At 41.4% G+C, this 23,072-nt stretch overlaps 2 protein-coding genes and 1 long non-coding RNA gene across 7 annotated transcripts in view; 1 reads left to right on the plus strand and 2 right to left on the minus strand.

The window, feature by feature from the left end:
- The window catches only part of LOC143263931 (uncharacterized), a 28,133-nt gene extending 6,691 nt beyond the window's left edge, over nt 1–21,442 (minus strand). For all 5 annotated transcript variants that reach the window (XR_013039248.1, XR_013039247.1, XR_013039246.1 and 2 more), the window contains exon 1: nt 19,710–21,442. This is a non-coding gene — a long non-coding RNA (uncharacterized LOC143263931). The remainder of the gene's footprint in view (nt 1–19,709) is intronic.
- Nucleotides 154–19,712, minus strand: Arl4 (ADP ribosylation factor-like 4). The gene is made up of 4 exons (XM_076535168.1): nt 19,450–19,712; nt 6,886–7,764; nt 6,015–6,230; nt 154–5,692 (listed from the first exon to the last, which is right to left on the minus strand). Exons 2-4 carry the CDS (start codon nt 7,094–7,096, stop codon nt 5,496–5,498), a joined length of 624 nt encoding a protein of 207 aa, XP_076391283.1. The 5' UTR covers nt 7,097–7,764; nt 19,450–19,712; the 3' UTR covers nt 154–5,495.
- A 23-nt stretch (nt 21,443–21,465) lies between the features above and the next one.
- On the plus strand, nt 21,466–23,038 carry LOC100878274 (uncharacterized). The gene is made up of 5 exons (XM_003708224.3): nt 21,466–21,603; nt 21,752–21,849; nt 22,215–22,355; nt 22,421–22,551; nt 22,638–23,038. The coding sequence occupies exons 1-5, from the start codon at nt 21,594–21,596 to the stop codon at nt 22,852–22,854; spliced, it is 597 nt and encodes a 198-aa protein (XP_003708272.1). The 5' UTR covers nt 21,466–21,593; the 3' UTR covers nt 22,855–23,038.
- The last annotated feature ends 34 nt before the right edge of the window (nt 23,039–23,072 follow it).

Genomic DNA, 23,072 nt, shown 5'->3' on the forward strand with positions numbered 1-23,072 from the left:
ACAAGAGTTTCAATTACCGAGAATTAGACCGAAATAATTATAGTATTCGATTCGAATCCGTAGCGTTCGGTAAATAGCGGAAAGTCGATCGTACGAAACTAGTTGGAAAGAGAAATAAAAGCGGGCTGAACTGGATAAACGAGTAGTCGTCGGTTAAAACATAACGGAATTTATTTGGAAAAAAATTGTTGCCGACGATCGAAAAGGATCCATCCAGTCTGAAGGTGGTATGGTGCACCATCGACCATCGTACGCGTACTCGCAACGTACGTACGCGCGCAATACCGCACCGGCGAGACTACTACACAAATATACGAATATTTTTCTTCAAGCAGCGAACGACAATGCGATAATTGTTCTCGTTACGGTAAAAACATGATCCTTTTCTTTTTTTACAATTGTTCGTTCATCGCTATCGTTAAATCGTAGGTAATCCGATAATACACAAATATACGATCTATCGTTCGATCGAAGCACGAGATAAAATATTTGAAAGGTAATAAAACACAACAAGGGCAAGTATAGTATACAATAGAATTTTGAACGACAGTCGATATAAAAAACAACAACCATATTCGACAGATATTGGTCGACTTCCATTTCAGCCTGAAAATTCGCTGGCGCTTATCGAATCGAGCCGACCGATTAATTAACCAACGTTTATCGTTTCTTAAATCGTTGCTGATATGTTGATAGCTGCTATGTTCTTTTCTTTTCTTTTCTTTCCTTTCCTTTCATTGCTCGCGACAATACTTTGAAATTTATAAAAGCGAATTGGAAAGTAAACTCTCGTTGTTCGATTAAAACGATTATAACGAATACCATAGTTTCGTGCACTTTGCTTTGGTAACTTTTATTTACAGTATACGAAACAATGAAATTCTTATAAATAATTATGCATCGAAATTCTAATCGAATTACTTTCTTTCCGAATTATTCGATCCATAACGCAAGATACTTAGGAAAATGAACGGTAACCGTCAACTATCGATCTACGCCAACGAATTTTCCAGTGACCAGGAAATCCTACGAAACTTACAGCCTGCGATTATCTATTTACAAAGTGTCCTTACAGTATAAATTCTGTTTTATACTCGTTGGCGTAAGTAGGTAAAACCAGAATGTTCGTAGCCCTCTCTTCGAAATACGAGCTGAGTCTTCTCGCGCGGTGCGAGATACTTTGCATCGGCGACGTAAAAATTTCCAAATATCGCTCCTGTCTCTTCGACGAAGAAAGGGGAGCTGCGGGTCCATTCCGAACAAAAATCCCAATTACGCCAATGATTATACTCGTTACGATTTGCTCCTCGATATAATTCTCGGGTCGACTAGCATCGGTCACTCGTTACAGTCAAAATTTCTTTTTAGTTGCTTTAATTTCGTTCATTCGTTCCTCTGTTTCATCGATATACGCGATAAATCGCGCGTTCTCGTGGCGTAACCCTTCCGAAACGTTCGAGACAAAATGAAAGTACAGGTAGTCGATAAATGGCACCGGAACTTCTTCCAAATTGGCTGAACTAAAGTGAACGTTAAACAGACAGAATTTGATCAAACTTGTCTATTTCCTAGAGATAAGGATCAACACGCGATATCGAGTGTTCGATAGTTTTCCGGTTTTCTCGACGCGTCGCGACGTTCCATTTCACGCATCGCCCCCCGATGCATCTTTATTTCCTTCGTTCTACTTTTCCTTACGTTTGCATACCGTCGATGACACGGTTCCCGCTGCGCAAACTTTCCTGCAAAAACAGCATTCTTCTTCTTGCCACGTTTATATCACAATTTTCCCAGATATTCTCTCACGACCGTCCGATTGGCGGTAACACGATAGACGGTAAATCGATTTCGATTTCCACTTTCGACAAATTTACGAAGCGATGATGCCAGCTTTTCTTCTTCTACCTTTTTTCTTTCGTAATAATTCATGAATAATAGACGCGCGAATGTTAACATTTCTACGAATATATCTCTTCGTTTCATCTTCCGGTATGCTTTAATGTACGAAGCGAAAATTGTTATGCTCTGTTAAAAAAGAAAAAATTTGTGCTTCCGATGAACACCGTGATCCGGTGATCCACCGATGATTCGTTCGACGAAATACATTTAGGAACGGCAGCTTTCTGTCAGTCTTCATTTTCGCGAACAACACTTCCGACTCTATTGCGACTTCCGTCTCACAGGAGATCGGTGTTCCGGATAATAAATGTGTCGCGTGTATCGTTCACCGCAAAACCACCGTTTCCGGTCTCGCGTTCCACCCTCCGTCTCTTGCCATAATATCGATCTGTGCACCGCAATAAATAATCAGTAAATTTCTTTCATCCGACATTAAAGCGACCAAACCGAAGTTTAATGCTCGACCACCGTTTCGGTTCTTCTCCTATTTACTATTTGTCGATAGAATCGACAAGCTAATAACGGTATCGTTCTTCTTCTTCGTCTTAGATTCCGTGAACGTTGTTTCATAGAAATTCGACGTTGATAATCGATACTTCGGCCCGATTCTGTCGGTTTATTTTCTTTCGTTTTAGAAACAATTTATTCAAGATATCGGAAATAATTGCGACGACGAAGCGCATATATCGAAACAAAGAAGGGAGAGCCACGAGAACACCGAATAAAATCGCTCGTTCAGACAGTGTTCGTGTTTTTCGCGATGTACGAGATCCAAAATCGAAACATTTGAAATCTAAGCAATTCTCATCTTGACCATTAAACGCGACAATTTACAAATAAAAAAAAAAGGATTATTTTTTTTTTTTTAATTCGTCAGGTACCGATTATCACGAAAGAGTTGTGCTTTCTTTTGTGCGTGAATCGTTCGAAAATATGGCCGCTTTGTTTGCATTTACCTAACCACTCGCAATCGTATAATATTTTTCCAAGAGTACGACGTTTATATGCTACTATTAATTTTGCTTATCACGATGGTTCAGAAAATTTTACAATGTTTCTGATAAAAAAGAGACCGATAACGGTTTCAGTCGCGATCATGCGATAATTAATAAAAATTTAGATAAATGCTTATAAAATCCGAATTCGAACCAACATTTTTTTAAGCGGATATACCAACTACGTTTACATAAAGATATGGCAAAATTTCCTAAAATAAAGTTGAATATTAAAAGTCGAAGAAAGATTAAATTGAAGCGCGATATAGGTAGCTCATAAAACGGTACGCGGAAAGTACCTATATCGTGTGTCGTGTACGGTGGTCGATAAGAATTGCTTGGAACGGAAGTGCGTGCGTCGAAGGATCTCGACGAAGGTAAAAAATCCACAGGCACGAAAACAACCCATCGTTTTCAGCTCTACACCGAACACCGCACACATTCTTATAAAAGTCCAGCTAATCTTACGAAAAGACGCGTTTAAATCTACTAACCTAAATATATCGCAAAAATGATCAACGTTTTAATTAATAACAAAATTTCAACTAACGAACGTATCATCGCGTAGCAGCACCTTCCAACTTTTCCGAGATATGTTTTTCGCCGAGCTCAAAACGATCGATTCGTCTTTTCCCATTGATTTTTTCCATTTGTTCGATACAACAAATACGATACAGACTCACGTGTACACGTATACAATGTACTAAATATCCGGGGCAAAAGAAAGGGTTCGTTATCGCATCGAGCTATTTTTTTTTCCTTTTCATTTTTTACAAAAGTTTCGTCCATCAGGAAGAAGCCATGATATTTTATACATTGTTTTTCATTCTCTCTCTCACGCGTTCGCTCTCTCTCTCTCCCACTCTTTCTCTCTTTCTTGTATAAAGGTGCAAAAAACTTGGAGAGGCACGATCGTTGTCGGAACTCCTAGGGCTCACGATTCACCTCTATTTATCGTTTACGATTACTGATAGTCGCGATGATCACGATCGATAGGTCTACTGTCGTTTTCTTCTTCTATTCGCTGCATCGATTGAAAATTTTCTACGAAACGATCGGTGAATCGTTATCTTTTGACCGTTTTCCAGGATTTAAAGAGGTTTTTGGGTCTTTCTTCTTCCATCTGGACTATCGGTGTCATACTCGTCAGACTTTGCTACATCAGTTCCGTTCTCTATTCTTTCGTACGACACATGTTAAATAAATGAAACAAACGTATGCTAGCGTTTAACCCTCTGCACCTCGAATGCGACTTTCTGGTAATAAGGTAATAATTATTAGCATCTCGATTGAAATTTGTTCCGCTGGTTAGGTGAAAAAGTCCCCTCATCAATTTCGGTGTAAAAATAAGAAAAACTTCTTCAACTTCGAACTATTCGCAATTACTCGAGGGCAAAAGGTTAATATTGGGTAACGTATCTCGATCCGTTTAAATCGAATTCGCGCGTCACCGTTACGAATACGTTTCGACGCGATCGTTATCGACAACGAAGCCGACGATGATCTCTCCTTTCCCTGAAAAATGACCTATGCGTTTTCGATATTCGGGGTAGCTTGCACCGGAAACGCGTAATCGTTATTCGCGGTAAAGCCGAGACTCTATCGGCGATCGAATCGTTAAAAAAGTTTCTCGAGGAACGTTTTCGCGATGGAGAATTTGGCAAAATAAAGCTTCTATAGAACGGGCGAAGAAGCACTTTGTTTCGTTGTCGTTCGACTATCAACGGAGTTTCGAAGGAACTCTCGCGTTACCGTCGGAAAATTCTTTAAATCCTTACAATTTATTATTCCACGATCCTCGAACGTGTTTCGCAGCGAAGGATAGGCTTTCGAACCGGTTCAGATCGGTTCGTATCGACAGAAAATAGTCTAAATTAGGTTCAGATCGTGATCCGGGCTTTCTCCTCTTCGTATCCTTACGATTCTATCTCGCTTCAACTCGCTTCTCGAGGGAGACTAGGTTCCGAATCGACTAGGATCGATCAAAGTAGCCGAGTTAGGTCGAAAATCGGACATATAGCCTCTGTTGTTTGTATCCTTATAATAACGATCGGTTTTCGAACTTTTAATCGAACGTTGTACCGATTCTGATCGACAGGAAGTAGCCGGTAGGTCCGAAATAAGATCTAGATCGTTCGTTGTTCGCGTTGTTCCAACAATCGGCAATTCTCAGACTCGTTCGGATTGGCAGAAAGTAACAACCAGTTGTTTTTATTGTTGTTGCTGTTGTCGTCGTCGTCGTCGCCGCCGTTGTCAAACTCTTTCTCGGAAGACAGATTTTTTGCGCCTTTCGAGATCGGCAGAGAATCGTTTTCGGAGCTTTCGAAGCCACCCCGCCGATCCGTGCATTCGAATCGTTTCGAAGCTGTCCCCTTCGGGATCGTACTCGACGATTGGCATGCACCTTGAAACGCTCTTCTCGTCTCGACGCGAACGCGACTGAATTCACTCGAACACGGACGCGTCGTGGACGCGAATGTCGCAGCACGACGAAGAGGACGAGGAAGAAGACACCGTGAAAGGCGTGGCTGTATCCAAAGGAGAGACTGTTCGCGACTTACAATATCAGAAGACGCAAGTGCAGTCCTCCGAAGCCCTGGCCTACCTGGCCCGTTTTCTGTTCAGCTTCGCGAGTTTACGTCGCTTCAGGATCAGCTGATACAACGTGTCCAAACCTTCGTGGAGACCCTCGCCGGTGATGGCGCACGCTGGTTGTACCTTGATACAAGCGCTACCCGGCATTCCTGACAGTTCCAGAACACCCAGGTGCTTCTCGAGCTCGCCCACTTCTTTGGCGCCTGTGGACAGCAATATCGTTCGATCAGACGGAATAGGCCGAGCATTTTTGTTCGGGACAGCAAGCGCGATCAACGAAGGCATCAACGGAGGTTCCGATATCGACGTTGACGAAGATGGTCGGACGACGATGGACGGTAGAGAAATGTTCAGGATAGCAAATAAAAACGACCTTTAGCTTTCCAATCGACTGTTCGCGTGATCGATTCGAAAAAGAGATTCTAGATCTGGCTAGATTGAAAGCGCGCGTATCGTTTAAAAATAAATGCCGTGTACGGTCGGCACGTTATCGTAAAAGCCAACGCGTTCGCGAAATCGCGTTACCTGGCAGATCTTGTTTGTTGGCCAGGATCAAAATGGGTACACCGGCGTTGTCCGGGCTCCTAGCTGTCCTGGTCAGCTCCATCTTCGCCTCCTCGAGCCGCTCCGCGTCGCAGGAGTCGACCACGAAGATAATACCGTCCGTACAACGGGTGTACGATTTCCATAATGGTCGTAATTTCTCTTGCCCGCCCACGTCCCATACGAGAAAATTCACACCTGTAACGCATCGTAATATCGTTTCTTCCTTTCGTGATTCGACCGTGCAAAAGTATCCTTAAGGTTAATGTACCTTAAGGGAAAGCAACTATCTATTCGCGCCAACCATCGAAATATTTTTAAATTCCAATTTTCCTCGTTCGAGTCGATTTACGATAAGAATTTAGCGGTTTAAGTCGCGGTATAATGAAACGAGCGAGGAGCATTCTAAGCGACCAGGAAACGATAACGATTCTTCCTCTGTATACCCTATAGAAACGGAATTTTACGGAAAATCGATGCCACCGGATAACGTAGAAAAAGGATAACAAGGGGAAGCTCTTGAACGTTTCGATTCGTTGGCTCGATCGATGCTAGCAGGTTTCTAGGACGCGGAGAGATCTATTCGTAGCAAGAGGAAACCGACGCCGACATATTTCTTCCACGCGATAACTGTAATAGCCTTATCTCGGCCATGTAACGATTACTATATTTGCGCGTTACGATCGTGCCAGACAATTTCTGCTCTGTTACGCGTGCACCGAAAATCCTCGTTACGACCGTGAGATTCGTGCCACGGTCATCTGTTACTATTTCGCTCATTTCCACCGTTTTATTCTACGATCGAGAGTAACGAGGTTTCGGAGTCGCAAATAGAAGAACGGCGGCGAGTTACCTTTCGCTTTTCCGATGCCACCACGGATTCTCTCGCAGTTGAAACCGATAGTGGGCACGGTGTTGAGGTACTGATCGAATTTTAACCGATATAACGCGGTGGTTTTCCCTGCACTGTCCAGACCAAGCATAGCCACGTGGAGCGGCGTTCCCGTAGGAAGTGCCTCGAGGAAGCCGCCGCTCGTGCCGCTCCTGCCCATCCCGGCACCCATTCCTCTCCTTCAAGACCAGCTCTCCTGCCTCCGGACACTTTACCTTCCGACTCTAACCTTCCCTTTCCTCCTTCTTCTTCTTCTCCTTCTTCGCTTTTCTTCTTTTATCTGGCATTTAGCTTCGACTTTCTTCCTCTACCGATCACACCTTACCGCATGTACCTTACTATAATATCTTATCGCCTTACGCGGTTTATTTCTTTCCTTCTTTCCTTCTTTCCTTCTTTCTTTTGCTGCCAGGATAGCCTAAACTTCTCTCGAAATCTTCGGATATCTTCTCTGCGCACCTTACATAATTTTACATATTTTTCGCGACTCGTTCGAATCGTCGAGATAATAGAAAATTCGATCGAAACTTTTTGCAGTTTGCGTCAGGTTAGGCCGCTGAACGTCATCTTTCCTCTCCGTTGCCGCTCACCGGTTTATCTCATCGTGACCGATACACGCGACTCGAGACTCGCATCTAGTTTTCGACGTTTCTCCTTCCGATCTTGTTCCGTTCGTTTTTGCTTGTCCGTGTTCGTTCCTGTTACCGTAGATCCGTAGGTGGCGGATACCTTTCGTGTCCGCGGACCAAAGTCGAGGATGGAGAAGGAGGGTGACCGCTTTCGATGCTCGTCCCAGCCGTAAAAGGACTCGCTTCGAGGCCACCAACACTACCGCACCGGCTGAAAATGAAAGGAGAAACGCGTTAACGATGTGCCTTTGCTCGATCTTTAGCTGCTTTTCCACTAATCTTTTCTTTCTTTCACGATTATTTCCTAACGGCACGCTCCCTCTCTATCCTTTCCTTCTTTATTGTTTCAACCGTTTCAAATAATCTATATGTATACTCTCTCGCTTCGTATAACCAGCTCTGTTAGCGAACCAAACGATATCCGCTACACGAGTAACGTTCTTTCGTTTATATTATCGAAATATTAATGCATTAATGCATTATTTACTAACGCGTCTCGTCGAAAAAGAATCGACAAAGAGAATTCTCTTCTGTCGAGTGCCTAAACCCGTCATAAAGCGGTCCTAAAACCTCCTCGATTCGAGATGCTCGCGAAAGAATCGTTAGGAGATTCTCCAGCGGGTAAAACTTCCAACCGAATATCGCTATCGATATTTCCGAACGAATTTAGGACATTAGAGAAATTTCAGAGAACAATGTTAGACGATTAATGACCGATATCGAAGAAAATATTCTGTGCCGTTGATTCGAAAAGAACGGAGAGAGGGAGGAGGACATTAACCTTGGCAATAAACAGCACGAGTCTAACCAGTGCACATGCAAATCTACCGACTGAATATTCCAGTTGCACGAGCCACGATTAATCCCTTTCCAGACTGGTAAACTTTATGGATAACAACGGTTACAGGTTTTCGACTATTAAAAGCGCCGCATGCATATTGCACGCGTAGACACCGCAATTCTCGAACCGCTATTATCCGCAACGAGATATAACTAATACTGAGACGGTCATTCTTAACAAATTATTTAATAATTAATAAATGTTAGAAAACAACAAGCAACACGATTTTTATTAACTCGATAAACCAAAATGCGTACGTGGCAAGTTTCCATTTTAGAACATTTGAAACAGATACGATACACGACACGTTCTGCCGACTTGTTCCGGTCTACCGTTCCGGTCTTCCGGTCTCTACCGTAGCGTTTTTCATCGATGCAAGTGAATCCTTTATTCTTATTTCCGTCACGATCAAATACACGGGTACAACGTCCGTGTGTTCGCTTCGATTCCATTTCCGCATATAAATCCTTCTCTCTCGCGAATTTTCAACGATTCCAACTTGAAATTATGTTCGAAGCGAATCGTTTCTATCGATAGCTAATCACTGGCGACAATAGTCGAGTATCGTTCGAATCGTTTTCTCTCATTTTTTTCTCCTCTCGCTCGTCTTCCCGACCATTGTTCCCTGTACCCCGATTTTCTCTAATGACGCAACTTGCCGCTTTTCTTCTTACTTTCCAACTAATCCGACACAATTGCCTGGGGCATTCTTGGTTATATACTCGTATATTTTTAAACGTATCGTTAACCTAACTCGATAAAGAGAAAAACAAATTACTTTTTAATGTTCACAGCTGTTTGAAAAACTTCGACGTTTCGATTCCGCGTGGATTTACTTGAAACAAGTAATTCGAAAAGAACGGGAAATACAAAATATTGGCAGCGATATCCGTAAAATGCATCCGATACACGTGCATCTGCATTGGCTCGCATCCCGACCCACTTTTATATCTTTTTTTTCTGGACCAGTTCGCAGCACCTGCCAGCAACAACATTTTCAAACACGCGTTCTTCTCGTCTTTTTTCTTCTTTTCAAGAACGGACTGTCCTCTCTTCGTCGACACCGAATTCTCCCGATACGCTTCGCTGTACCTACTAAACGACTGAAAATGAACCGAAAGACGAAAAGCGACGAGTCTTTGAAAAACAAAAAAAAGAAAAAATGAACGAAATGTTTGTTCGCGGTCTATTAGTTTAGCTTTAGGTTTCTTTAGGTGGCTCGTACAGTTGGCGAACCAAGAAGCCTTAAATTCACTCGAGCACGTACGGATTACGAGTTTCGTCTAGTCTAGACAGTCGAGGCGAGGAATTTAAGAGTCATTGGAAGGAGTGCCGGCTAACACCAAGTGTCGTTTTACGAGTCTTTCGAACGCTTTTCCGCGAAAAATATTACCAACGTAATAAAGCACGTTCGAACCACTCCAATTTCGAAGAAATTTCCTGACGAAACCTTCTCGACAGCGCACGTGTCCTTTCTTATTTTTAATCAGACAGACCACGGATAGTCGAGATTCGCGACGTTGATCCTCGATTATGAGCATCGTCGTTAACGAACGTTCAATGTAAATTATTATACTAGGCAGTAGGAAAAAGCTACTCGAGATTCAATGTAACGTTAACGAGATTCGTGTGTACGGGATCTTTTTTCCCTGCTGGCAAAACGTTTACACGGGTAAACAGAAACGATTGAAAAGAGTTGAAAGAGCATAGATACGCCCCATACACCCTCCGAAGCAAAACCGCGCCGGTAATTTTCGCTCACCGACTTGGTTCGACGCTCTTATTCGAATCTCGCCTCTTCGTTCTTTTACCTGTTTTCCTCGCTTTTCTAAAGAATAACAAAATTGTTCTCGCGAAGGACGACAAATCGTGTCTATTCGATGAACGGAACGCGGAGAAACAACGCGACTTTTGATCGCCGACCAAAAAAGACAAGAAAATACTGAACGGTTACTCCTTTTCGTACGATTTTAATTCGATTTAAAGAGAAAATAAATTTCTGCTCGTACGGTAGGTAAAATTAGAATAGAGAAAAATGGTGTATAGTCTAGGCGGAAGAACCGAAAGAGTCGTGATAATCGGAGAAGTCTGAAGGATGATGACCCAGAACGGCAGATTTCTCTGACCGTGTGTATCCCCTCGCCCTCTCGGTTTAAATTTGATTTACCTACTTTTGCGCGTGCATGCTAAGTGTACCTTCTGTCTCGCGTTGGTCCCAGCGCATTCGAGGTCGCATCAATTAAAATCCGTGGCACGTCGAGCCTCTGAATATTTATAGAAACCATGCCAGTCACCTCTATTATACCTACTGCATAATATTGCATAATCGCCGATCGAATCGTACAATTCCTATCAAATTTTTAATCGATAATTAACTTTTACGTGTTAATTAGAATATATAAACAAACGCGAAGGAAGAGAATTTTTTGGAAATCCAAGGAATTTCAGAAACAACTTGACCAATTTTCGTGGAATTCCTCGATAATGAGACGCCGTTAGCGGAGTGATCGATAGCTTAGCAATAATTTGCTGGAAACGAGGAGAACCATTAGGGGAAACGAAGGAGATTACTCGATCACGATAATCGGGAAAGAGATCGATAAAAGGATCACGCGTTCCTTACAAGTCTTTCGTGTTTATGTTCTAGTCGCGATGAACGATAACGTTCGGACTTCATAACGTAGGCTTTCTCGCTCGCATAAAGCACGGAGCAGAATAGCGGAAGACGACGAAACTAATGTAATAATCTATTAGAATCTATTGATTCGTGTTTCCGCTCTATGCGCTCGACATAGATATATTTCGAAGTTCATAGGTGACCTAAAAACGCATCGACCGACCGAGATATTCCGAGGCACGCGGAAAAGTAGGTAAACGAAATTTAAACCGCGCTACAACATCGACCAACGTAAACACCCTTACAACGTTTATTCGCCTACCGCTACACTGTTCCGTTTCCGAATTACTATCGCGTTATCGTAATGCTTTTGCTCCTCATTAGCGAAGAACGTATTTGCCAGTTTGTTTCGGTAGGTTATCCGAACGGTATTCGAACGGTATCCGAAAAAGGAAGAGGAAAAGGTCGGAAAAATGTGCAGGATCCCGCGACGGCTTCGAAGGCAACCGAAACTAATAATAGAGCGCGTAACAGCAGCACAGGATACATAGGTTAAAAGTTGGGTAGAGCGTATCTGGAACGCGGGACTTGGCAAAGGGAAATCAGTCTATCGAGTAAAGTGGGCCTGCCTCGTTATTCGCGATCTAGCTCGATAACCCTATAGCCTGCTGTTTCCTACGATCCACCGTCGCACTTCGACCGGTTATCTCGATCGCGATAACTAGCTATTCGGACGAGAGCGCGATCTTCGCGATAAGTCACGGGACTCGGTGGAAAAACGCGACCTCGATCGTGCCTTCTTAACAACGAATATTACACACGATTATTATTAAATCATTACGACCGAAAGTACGATCAGGATAAAAGCGAGATAAAACCGAGATAATTAAGCCGCTGTTTGACCGTTTCAGCGATCCGCTTGCAGTGGATTTCTTGCAACGTTTATTCGAAGCAACGAACACGCCATTCCGATTCGAAGGAAAAATATGCAAAAGAAAGATAGGCGAGTGTAAAATTGCAGCTAGAAACGAAATTAGATTTGGCAGCATTTTATTGAAAGCGCACGTTCGTACGGTGGCAAGGCTAGTACCGTTTTAATAATAGAAAACACGAAGGAGGAGGCGGTATCCAAGTATGCGGTGAAACGTAAGACCGCTGCCATTCGTGAGAAACATGGTGTTAATTAGACGAATGACTGAATTACCGGCAATTTATTCCTGGGAAAACATCGAGTGTTCGCTTTCGTACCGGCTATGGGTTTACCGTACGAAAGTGGATCTCTCGTTCGGTTTCACCGCGATTCAATTTCGATTCCCGCGCAACTCCATTCAGAAGCTTCCTCGTTGTCGGATTCGCGCCAACTCGAAACTCGAACGTTCGATCTTCTTTCAACGATTTAAACGCCTTTGTATCGTCGTTTCGTCGCTTTCTAGCGAAAGAATTAATCGTTAACGTCCGATACGACGAAACGAAAGTAATCGCGAAAGGTTAAAGGCCATGGTCACTCCCCGATGCTTCACGCCATTCGTTGCCAATTACTTCATTTTTCTCGATCGAGTAATTAGCATGTTCGAATAATTCCAATAGCGTAATTTTACTGGTTCTTTTATGCGCGGAAAAAGAATGAAGGCTAGAGCCAGAGTCAGAGCGTAAAGCGTAAAGCGAAGAGTGTGCAGGGAATCGCTTTCACGAGCAGGAATTACGGATGTTACGAGCGCAACGACGAACGAAAGAAAATGGAAAAATTCCTTCGAATCGTGGAAGCGAAATACGCGGTCGAAAGAATTCGAGGAAAACGTGTTCCTCGGGTTTAACCACCATCTTAAGTCATCGCGCGGTTTCTCTCCAATGCACCTTCAACTACGTCGATGCACCTACGGCCTGCAATAATTGCACTTTCCGTCCGCGTTTTACGCGTTCGTGATTATTACTTTTCCGGTAAACCCCTTTTACTAACGGGCTCGCATCAACGCGATCGAATCGACGAAAAGATCTTTCGATCGTATACTGCAAATTGCAGTAGATCCGAAAAAAAAGAACATCGATTAATTTTAACGCGTAATTAATACGATTCAACGACCACTCTAACCGATACAATAATTTTGCAAAATACTTTTTTAATTATGCGAGTACGAAACAAGCTTTGGAAATACGTAGTGTATACGGAGAACAGTATCTCGTACAAGTACTGTTCGTGTATTTGTAAAGATTTGAGACAGAATATTGAACGCGTGTACGCTCGTAATGCGTCTATGCTGCAATCTACGATACACGCAAGGTTGGTGCATTTGAGAGCACGGCAAAAACAAAAACAGGAAGAAGGAAAAAAAAAAGAAATACCAAAGGAGGCTTTCACTTCACGGCCGATGCACAGACGGAACCGTCTCGAGGGCTTTTCGTTTCGTTTCGATTCCGAGGTTCGTACGATTTTTAATCGCCTCTGAAATCCGAGGGTGAACGAACTAGTGTCTAGTATCGACAAACGTCCACTAAACGTCGATTAGTCTAACGCGGTCTTCAAAATGTCATCTTCGATTCGGATCGCGTTTAAATGGATCGCGTAACGTCGTTAAAGAAAAAGCTGTTACTACTTTAACCGTAACTTCGGTATATTTGAAAGCGAGAAGAAAATTTCGCGATACATAGGAGAAGTCCAAGTCCAATTCCAATTTCAAGTTCGAGCGTAGATCTAGGTCTGTGTCAAAGTCTAGGACAACGTCTACTTTCGAATACGGTATTAAGTACAAGTCTAACTCTTAAGATAGCAGATTCGATCAAAATCTACGTCTAAGTTTACCGAGTTTACTAAATTTCAACCGAACTCCGTTACGACTCTGACTCGGCTGATTTACTAATTCTTATCTGACTAACCACGATCTACGGATGCTGCGAGTAAATAATCGTTAGTTCCGTCTGCCGATATAGAAAAATCGTGTAACCTACTGCAATAAAATTGAAGATCGAGGGAAAGAAATGTAACCTAGCGAGGCACAGTTTCAACCAACTACTCACCCGGAAAAACTTGTGACGGAGTCGAGCAGGATGATGTTCGACGAACATACCGTTACACTGATGTAACAGACCTGTCGACCCGTAAACTTACTCTTGCGTACCAACATAGTAAGGAAAAAGAAGATATAACCTTGAAGAATGCAACGACCCAGCTAAGATAACTTCAAGGATGAACGATCGTTTCTAATCGAGTCTCGAAACACTATTTTTTTCTTCTCTTTCTCTTTCTCTTTTTCGTTTAGCTCTCCTGATCTGAATATTTTTTTCACTCGGCGATCTACGATTCGTGAAATATTTTTCGTGCAATATCGTGTTCGAAGAAACTTTCACCGTGAAAGAATTTTGCCGTCTCAAAGATTTCGATCTTTTACGATCGACCTATCAGAATTTATCTTTTAACGGTGGTAAGCGAGAAATCGAGCGAAATCGGGTCTTCCGGATCCAATTATTTTATCGACGCGTTTCTCTCGCTATCGTTAATTTCTTAAAGAAGAAAGAAAGATTTAAAAAAAAACATTGAATTCGAACTTACGAATTCTCGTTTCGTCGCGATTATCGACAAACGTACTCGCGTGAAAGTCGACGGAAAGGATTTTTCGTGCGAGCGAAACCAACCGCGTAGATAGGAATCGTTTTGAAATACGTTCTCGCGATGGCGAATCCTCGTTCGCTAAGCTATTCATGATTTATTGTTCAACGTCCCGCTTATATAATAACGTCTCGTTTTCGAGACGTTTCCGAAACGTTACCGACTCGCTTTCGCTTCTCTCGGAACCATCGGATCGGCATCCAGTTTCGAGAAAATCTTCGAGCTTAAAAGAGGATTTCTGTGCCTACCGCTCGTACACGTGCAAACTGGTAAATCGATTAAAAGAAAGCAGAAGTCATAAAATCAGAAGCGGAAATCAGGCTAACGGTCCTTTCCCCGAAAGGACAACTCTTCTCTCTCGTTCGTTACCTAGATTAAACTGAACAAAGTAAAAGTCGATACATCCGATGTCTCGCGCGATCGGCGACGCACGCGCGTATGATCGAGTTTAACGTCTCGCGAGAGCCCTTTCTCTCTCCTCACTTTTTTCCTCTCATCTTTTGTTCGAAACCTTCGCTCGAAAACATAGAAATTTTGATGTCGAAAGGGAAGAAAGTCAGAATCCGAGACTCGGTCCAAACAGAGGGAAGTTAAAAATGGAAGGTACGTGTTTCTATATGTAGGTTGGCGCGTTGAAAGTTCGACGACACTACTGGGCTAATTCGAGCGATTTCAATTGACTCAGAGGGAAATTGCACCAATGGCGCCTGACAATGTCCCTGAAACGAACATCTGCACCGTGCTCCAAACGAATAAACGAGTCTCGAATTAGAATCCAGCATCGAATCGGTTTCACCGCGTCCAACTACCGACGAGAACAATAACGTCTTTAAACTTTTAATTGATCAACTTGGTGTCGTCGGGAAGTTTGACGGAATCTTCGTGTTTGTCTCTTCGATCAGAATATATACAATATTACGCTAATTTGGCTAAATTCGCATCGTTACGGTTAAAGCATCGTATTGGACGATTTTCGAAAGAGGACAATTTTCGACGAGCCGTCCTGCGCGAACGTCGATATCCGGGACAGCTAGGAAATTCATCCACGCTCTACGAAGAAGATTCGACCGATTTTTATCGCGTTTATAACAGCGTGAATAACGCGCTTACGAAACGATACGATATATCGCAGATATATTTCCGTTTTAATCGTCTAGAAATTGTTTGAAACGTTCGGTGCGAAACAAATGTTTCCAAGAGTTTCCCCACCTCGAAAACTGTTCGGTATCGCGTTATCGTTAAAACGATTCGAAAGGTTCCCGTAAAGGGGTGGAATTATTTCGACAAAAGGAAGTGTTCTCTATTTACAGGATCAGCATAGGATTAGCAATGTGGATCGGTGTGTCAATGTTGCAGCTAGCAACGCAGCTGGTTGCTTCGCTGTCGGGGCTGTTATCGACTGATAAAGGGGCGCATGCGTGCAAACCAACCACCCATCCCCCTCCTGCCCTTCTTCCAGCAGGACGACAACGTCCGCGTCCTCGTATCCAGGAGACCGTTCAATTTTCTAAACAAATGCTATCCGATCATTGCCTAATCTCCTTATAATAAACCACCTTCTAGCGAAATTAAACAGATATCGACATATTTTAGTTACGGTGTCGAATAACGTTCTTTCGGTAATCGGTTCCTGACAGTGTTTCGTCGCAAAATTCCCAACTTTAATTACACCGATAATTCGTTTTTCCGTCGAGTCGCATATTCGATCATCGAAACAGGTCCGAATCCGATGGGAGAGGAACTAGAGTCCTGCTCTAATGTTCGCGGATTAACGTACCGTTCGTATATATTTCCTGAATACGCGCAAAGTATAAAACGAAAATAGGAAATCTCTGTGGAACGATTTTCGAACAACGTTTCGACAAAGATACTCGATGCACCGATAAACGATGCAAACAGAATTATCTGCGCTTTCGCAACGCGATACGCATACTCTCTAAACAAACTTGTCTAATCTGAATCACGCTGTAATTAAACAAGGATCTTGAGCAAGTAAAATTGTACTTTGTTCGTGACGATATGTTCTCGTACATAAAAAAGATCGAATGAAGCGCTAGTAAAACATAGAGAATTCGTTAAATTTAAATAAAATCTTTTCTTTCCTCGCCATTACGCGATTCGCGCGTCTCTTCGAAAATGTAAGGGCGACACGATATAATGCATAACTACGCGATCCTCGACGATCTCTAACAGGGTGAAAACACGCTTCGGCTATCGAAGTAACAATTTCACCATTAAAATTTTCTCGACAGCCTTGTCGTACGGTTCACGACCTCCATCGACAGACCCTTTTTATCAACTTATTAGACTCGTTCGCATCGTTTCCCTCCAATTCAGAGGGATCCCTTTGATTGTTCTATTTGTTTAACGAGACGAACCCGTATCGTTTGAAATTCGCTTAGAAAAAAGATTACGCTTAATCAACAAATTAGCTCAACATTCTGCAGGTTTTCGTCCTTTCTACCCTATAGATTCTGACATAGAAAACTCTCTTAACCTCGCGGTACAATAATTCTTGGAAATTTCAAAACGTAAAAGTTGAAAATCTGGAACCGAGGAGTTTCGAGGAAAATTGTTCGGAGTGGGTGGACAGGGGGTGCGGCTGGAGGGGAGAGTTTAATCCGGGCATCGTCGGTGTAGCGGATGAAATCCTTTCCTCGCGGAATATTCGTTCGCAAACGCGGTTCGAGTCACGACCAACTCCGTTCGTTGCATTATGGTCGATAAATCGATATAGCAGGCATCGAAGCCCGATTCTGATCGCCACGTGCGGCTGGTAACGGCATTCTTCGTTTGCCCGTTCCTTCGCGAAAGCCGCGCTCGTTTTCTGACGCTTCCTCTACCAGAGAACTAGGCGAATCGAATCGAACCCTATTGCCACGAACACGAGCGACACGCGTTCCAGAATTTCGCGTAGAAACGTACGATAGAGACAGGCGAGAGAACCGGTTGTTTTCGCAGCTGTGACGATCCTCTACACTCTACACATCTTTCCATCTTATGATCGTTTGTTTCTGTTTAAACCATCTAGACACGATGTTGGAACGTGACGAGCAGCTCGTGAACGGTAACTGGGTATTTAAGGACACGCTCGAGAGCACGTACGAAAATACATGTAAATACCAATTAAATATTTCTTACAGAGATAACATTTTTCGTTCAAATACATCGATCACATTCCGCGCAAATATTTTACACCCATTTTTACTCTTTCATACTCGTATTATACGTATATTATGTCGAATAAATACGTATTACAGCGTATTACAGAATGAATAGATAAGAAGATTTACGATCGACCGAAATATTTCGTATGATCAGGAATCGAGGGGAAATTCCAATTCGTAAAATAAACGATTAAAAGATCAAAATGAAAATTTCGACCTTTCGCGCTCATCATGATCATCGGTTAACCAACGAGCCCTTGGTACGATGGAAAAGAAAGGAAAGAATCTAGGCCTTGACTTTTAACCTGTCCGTCGCGTCGGTGCATGTATATTCCCTATTCTTTGACGGTTTAGTTGTGCGCGTAATTATTGGAAATCCATTATTTCTGAATGAAGAGTTTCTCGCATGCCTTACAGAGCCTATCTACCTACTTATCGAGCTTTCCATAAAACAGCCTGTCCGCATTTATGTTCTCGCTAAACGGCTCACCTTTTTCACCAACTTCGAGCGAACTTTCTATAACTTGTCAACAATTAATTTCACCGCTACAAGATGCGACGCCATTAAATTATATGCTACGATCTCTACATATAGGCAGGGTTCGCGATATTAATCCGCCTATTCGACGATATAGTCTCTATAAATAAAATCTCCGCCTAGAGAGATAAGTCATTGATAAAATCTCGGTGCAATTTCGTTACAACCCTTGAGTAACCGACCAACTGCTTACGTTTTAGTTCGCTACGTTCGTCGAAACGGTTGCATTAAAGACGATCCGTAAATGCCGAATAATTATTTCTCAGAGATGTCGAATATTATATATTATTTGAAAGATACTACTTTTTATCGTAAACGTAAACAGTAAAGGAGTAATCAGGTAATCAACGCGATATCGGCTGTTCGAATATTACTATATACGATGAATCGAATCGCGGCGAATTGAAACACGTACAGCCGAATCGCGCCGAGTCGAATAACCGTAACGTCGTTGTTACGTGTATATTCATACGTATGACATGGACGTTCCATCTAAACTATAATATCTTCCTCGCGCGATTACCACCGAACGTATCAAAAATATATTTTGATAAACAAAAATCCCCAGAAACGCTGCATACGTGAACCTGTATACACGAGGCGACACTTCACCGACAACTTTATAGAATGACTGAATATTTATAAAGGATGCCAATCACGCTATCACTCGATATGCATTAATTATTGTTGAAAAGTTTCTTTATAAAAGAATATAATTTTACAGAAGATATGTTCGATCGAAGAGAACATTTGATTCGCGATACTACGCGCAACGTTTCGTTCGATGATGGTATTTTCGATTACTTTTACGGCGATTAAAGGGCACAAGAGAACAGGTATTCTATCCATTCATAAGACACGGCGAGGGGAACGCAGTAACCTTGATTCCTCCTCGAAGCTGTCACATCGACACTCGCAACATCCAACGCGGAGATTCATTCGCACGTGATTTAAATTGTTCTACCGTAGACCGAATTAATGGTAGGTCGCGACTCACAGTCATCTAACGCGTGTCAAAATTCACGAAAATAATCGCGACCGTTTTTCCTTCATTGACATTGGGCTTACGATTACATAATCCGTATAATTTCGACGCAACCGAATCGAATAAATGTATTTCTATATTACTCACCATTTTTTCCTTCGACGAAGACCGTATCCGAGCTCCGAAGACACAGCTATGTTGATTATGGATGCACAGAACACGTTACATCGACTTTGACACACTTCTTCCGAATCCTGGAAGACCGGTCGAATATCGTTTTTTCGTGCGAACACAGGCAATCGATGTTTTCGTTGATCGCCACACGGAAGCACTCGCGAATAAAGTAAACTCGATATCGTAACAACGTTAAACGAATGACATTAAAGCACAACAAAACAATCACTCACCGGTTGACATTTAGGAGCATTCTCCAAACGTAACCAACCACTTTGAACGACCGAAACAGACTGGCTGCATCCATCCTCCTTGATTTCTTCGCTGTTTTCGTGAACAGTCGGTAGAGGTCGACACGGTCCGACTGGCGCCATGTTTAACCGCCAATAAGAACGTCTCTTCTTTCGATTGTTGCTCCAATCAGAGAAAACTGACTACGTGCCGAAATTCTCGTTGGAATATCTATGGGGTGTCTACAAATTCTATGGAATGAAAACTACGTTATTTATATCTATAGACAATTATAGATCGAGAAGAAAAATTGTTTCGAATCAAATTTTACACGTTTTAATTTTAACATACAGAAATAATTATATTCAAAGTAGATCTAATAGATCTGCATTTTTTTATCGTTTCTTTGAAAATGTTCAATGCTCTTTATAAAATATATATATAGTTCTTTAAAAATTGCACATTTCACAAGTTTATCACCATATGTTTTACGTTATTTTTTATACAATTTCCGATATCGTACTAAACTGTACAAAATAAAAAGTACAAAAACATCGAAGAAACAAGATTTTCAGATAAAATATTAAATCACCCTATATTATTTCTCTGATTTTACGAGCTGTCTACATTCCCAGATTGTGCTCCTCTCTTCCTCCCCGCAGCCATCGTGCCGCCAAGAAATGCCAGACCATCCAAGTCAATTGTTCTTAAATAATATAAATTGGATACTAAAAGCGTAAGCCAACAGCAAACGAGTTCGAACAAACAATTCGTCTTTCGTTCATGCGATCGAGCGGAACACAATGCACGGGAAAAAAGAACAAAGTGAACGCCCAACTCGATCCTCATTAAATAATTTATCGTGTTTCTCTGAGGCTCTGTCCTTATTTGCTACGTTCAAGATCGTGGGACTCGATCATCCGGTTTTTTATTCTTCGCGTTGCGTGAATAGTTTTCTAAGCTTACGACAAAATAATATAAAGATTTTAAATCGTTTACAAACGTTTCGATAACTAATAAAAAGAAAAATCGAATTATTCATGGTTTAAATAAAAATGATCAGAGTTACAAATAAATATTTCATATACAACTTGTAAATCTAAGGTGACAACAGGTGCATGATAAAGTTCGCGTAAAATTTCATGCACAGCATGACTTGCGAATGGTATCTAATGAACCTTCTGTCCGTGCCAGATGCATCCAATTATCGTTAGATTTCGTGTTGTAGATAAAATTGAAAAAAATATACGTACGAAGCTTTAGAAGTAATCGTGACCAATGCCGCGAAACGGTAACAGTTCGAAAAGTGCAAGTAATAATTTAATTATCAACTTTCGTTCTTACAAAGCACGCCAATTCATTCTTGAATGTTTGAAAGTACGCAAAAAGCTATTTAAAATTATGTTCGTTCAAAAAAAATTGATCAGTTGAAAAGTCGATTGTCGATAAACGCGTCAAGATGAATTTTTGTTACGTCCGTTGTTTTCATACTCTTGTACTTTCGTGGTTAGAAATTTCCCTAGACCCTAGAATGTCAATTTCCACAAATCGAACTAATTATTTTAGACAAACTATGAAAAAATACACGTTTACAGACTCGTTTATGATATAAAATAACGATTGTGTTAAAACTGTTGTAAAATAAAACATTTCGATTCAGTCGTAAAAGTTACCAACTATATACATATATGTATTTGATTCACATGTATTCCATGCAATGGTTTATGCCGCTAGAGCTCGTGGCCGACGCATGACGTTGAAATCAGGAGCAGCGCAGTGTTAATCTGACATCAAAGGAGATTTTTCTTTCGGAGTAGGGAAAAGATCTTTTCTACGACAAATTTCTGTAAAATATTCTTTAGTTTGCTGCGAACTTCTTCGATAAAATGCCGCGCGGTAAGCGCAAAAATTATTATAAGTAGTTTCTTTTCGAAACAATTATCGTCTTCTTGTCCCCACCACATTTGTATTTCAAGGAAAAACGCAATTTCCTAACTTTTGACCTCCAGAAATAAAATTTATTCAAAGTATGATTGTCTTTCAGGTAAATTTGTTAGTCATAAAGGCCGAAATCGTCACTTCACTAACCCCGAGGAATTGGAGGAGCAACGACGCCAGGAGGAAAAAAAACTCCAGTGGAGAGTCAGTATTTTTAGGTTAACCAACAGCACGACGGCTTAGATATTATTGTTAAGTACGTAAGGTCGAAAATTGTCCTTTGATGGTCGTGCGTGATTCCGTACACCGCTAACTGAGATTTTTTCGGAACAATACTCCACGTTGGTCCCAAGTTTCATTCGAGAGACCAAGCACAAGTCTTCAGAAATTCTTAAACATCCTAAGCAATGGGTAGAAATTAAACTGATACATTTTGCGTCTATTTTTTCTTCATATTTATGACTTCAAAAGCATTACTTGAATATTATGTTTATAAGGCTAGTAAATGAAAGTTCAACCAATTTTAGTGAATGATTCGGATGTAAATATTCCAATATGGACTTTTCCAGAAAAATAAAGATGAAGATAGTTCCAGTGACGAAGATGATGAGCCTAAAGCACGAGGCGGCGGTGTTAGATCAAAACATCTGAGTGCTTCAGAAACAGATAGCGAAAGTGAATCGGATTCGGATTCAGAATCTGAAATGCATGTAAGTTGGTTAATTGTTCGATTAGAAAGAATGAACAGATAATTTCTAACTTTTGTTATTTTCAGGGAAAAGCAAAGGGCGTAGAAAACTTAATCCAAGTCGAAAATCCAAATAGGGTACAAAAGAAAACAAAGAAGTTATCACAATTAAATCAATCTCTAGATTCGGCAAAACCAGAATTGTCACGAAGAGAACGGTACGAATTAAAAAAATACATATTTAAGTAATATATAATTCAATGATTTGAAGAATCAGTAAGTATCCTTGTGTTTCTCCTTTCAGAGAACAACTAGAAAAACAAAGAGCTTACGCGAATTATCAAAAACTACACGCGGCAGGTAAAACTGATGAAGCTCGTGCAGATCTAGCAAGATTAGCTATAATAAAACAACAACGGGAAGAGGCAGCGAAGAAACGCGAAGCCGAAAAGAAGCAGAAAGAACTTGCCCAGCAGAAAAAAACGGAACTTACGCAGAAAGCACTCGGAAAAAAGTCCTAGAACATTTAAGCATGAGTCAATTATAAATATTTTATGTCACAGATACAATTACATTAACATAACGAGCAGTTTAAACTCTACTTTCGTATTGATATTAATTGACTAAATGAATTCGCGCATTTACAATATGCGTTTGAGGAAAATATCCTTGTTTGTATAAATATAATTATTACCTTAATTGAAACCGTATTCGCATTTTTATCAATTACCCCATTTCA

Source organism: Megachile rotundata, chromosome 8, assembly GCF_050947335.1.
Source record: "Megachile rotundata isolate GNS110a chromosome 8, iyMegRotu1, whole genome shotgun sequence".
In the NCBI taxonomy this organism is placed as follows: domain Eukaryota; kingdom Metazoa; phylum Arthropoda; class Insecta; order Hymenoptera; family Megachilidae; genus Megachile; species Megachile rotundata.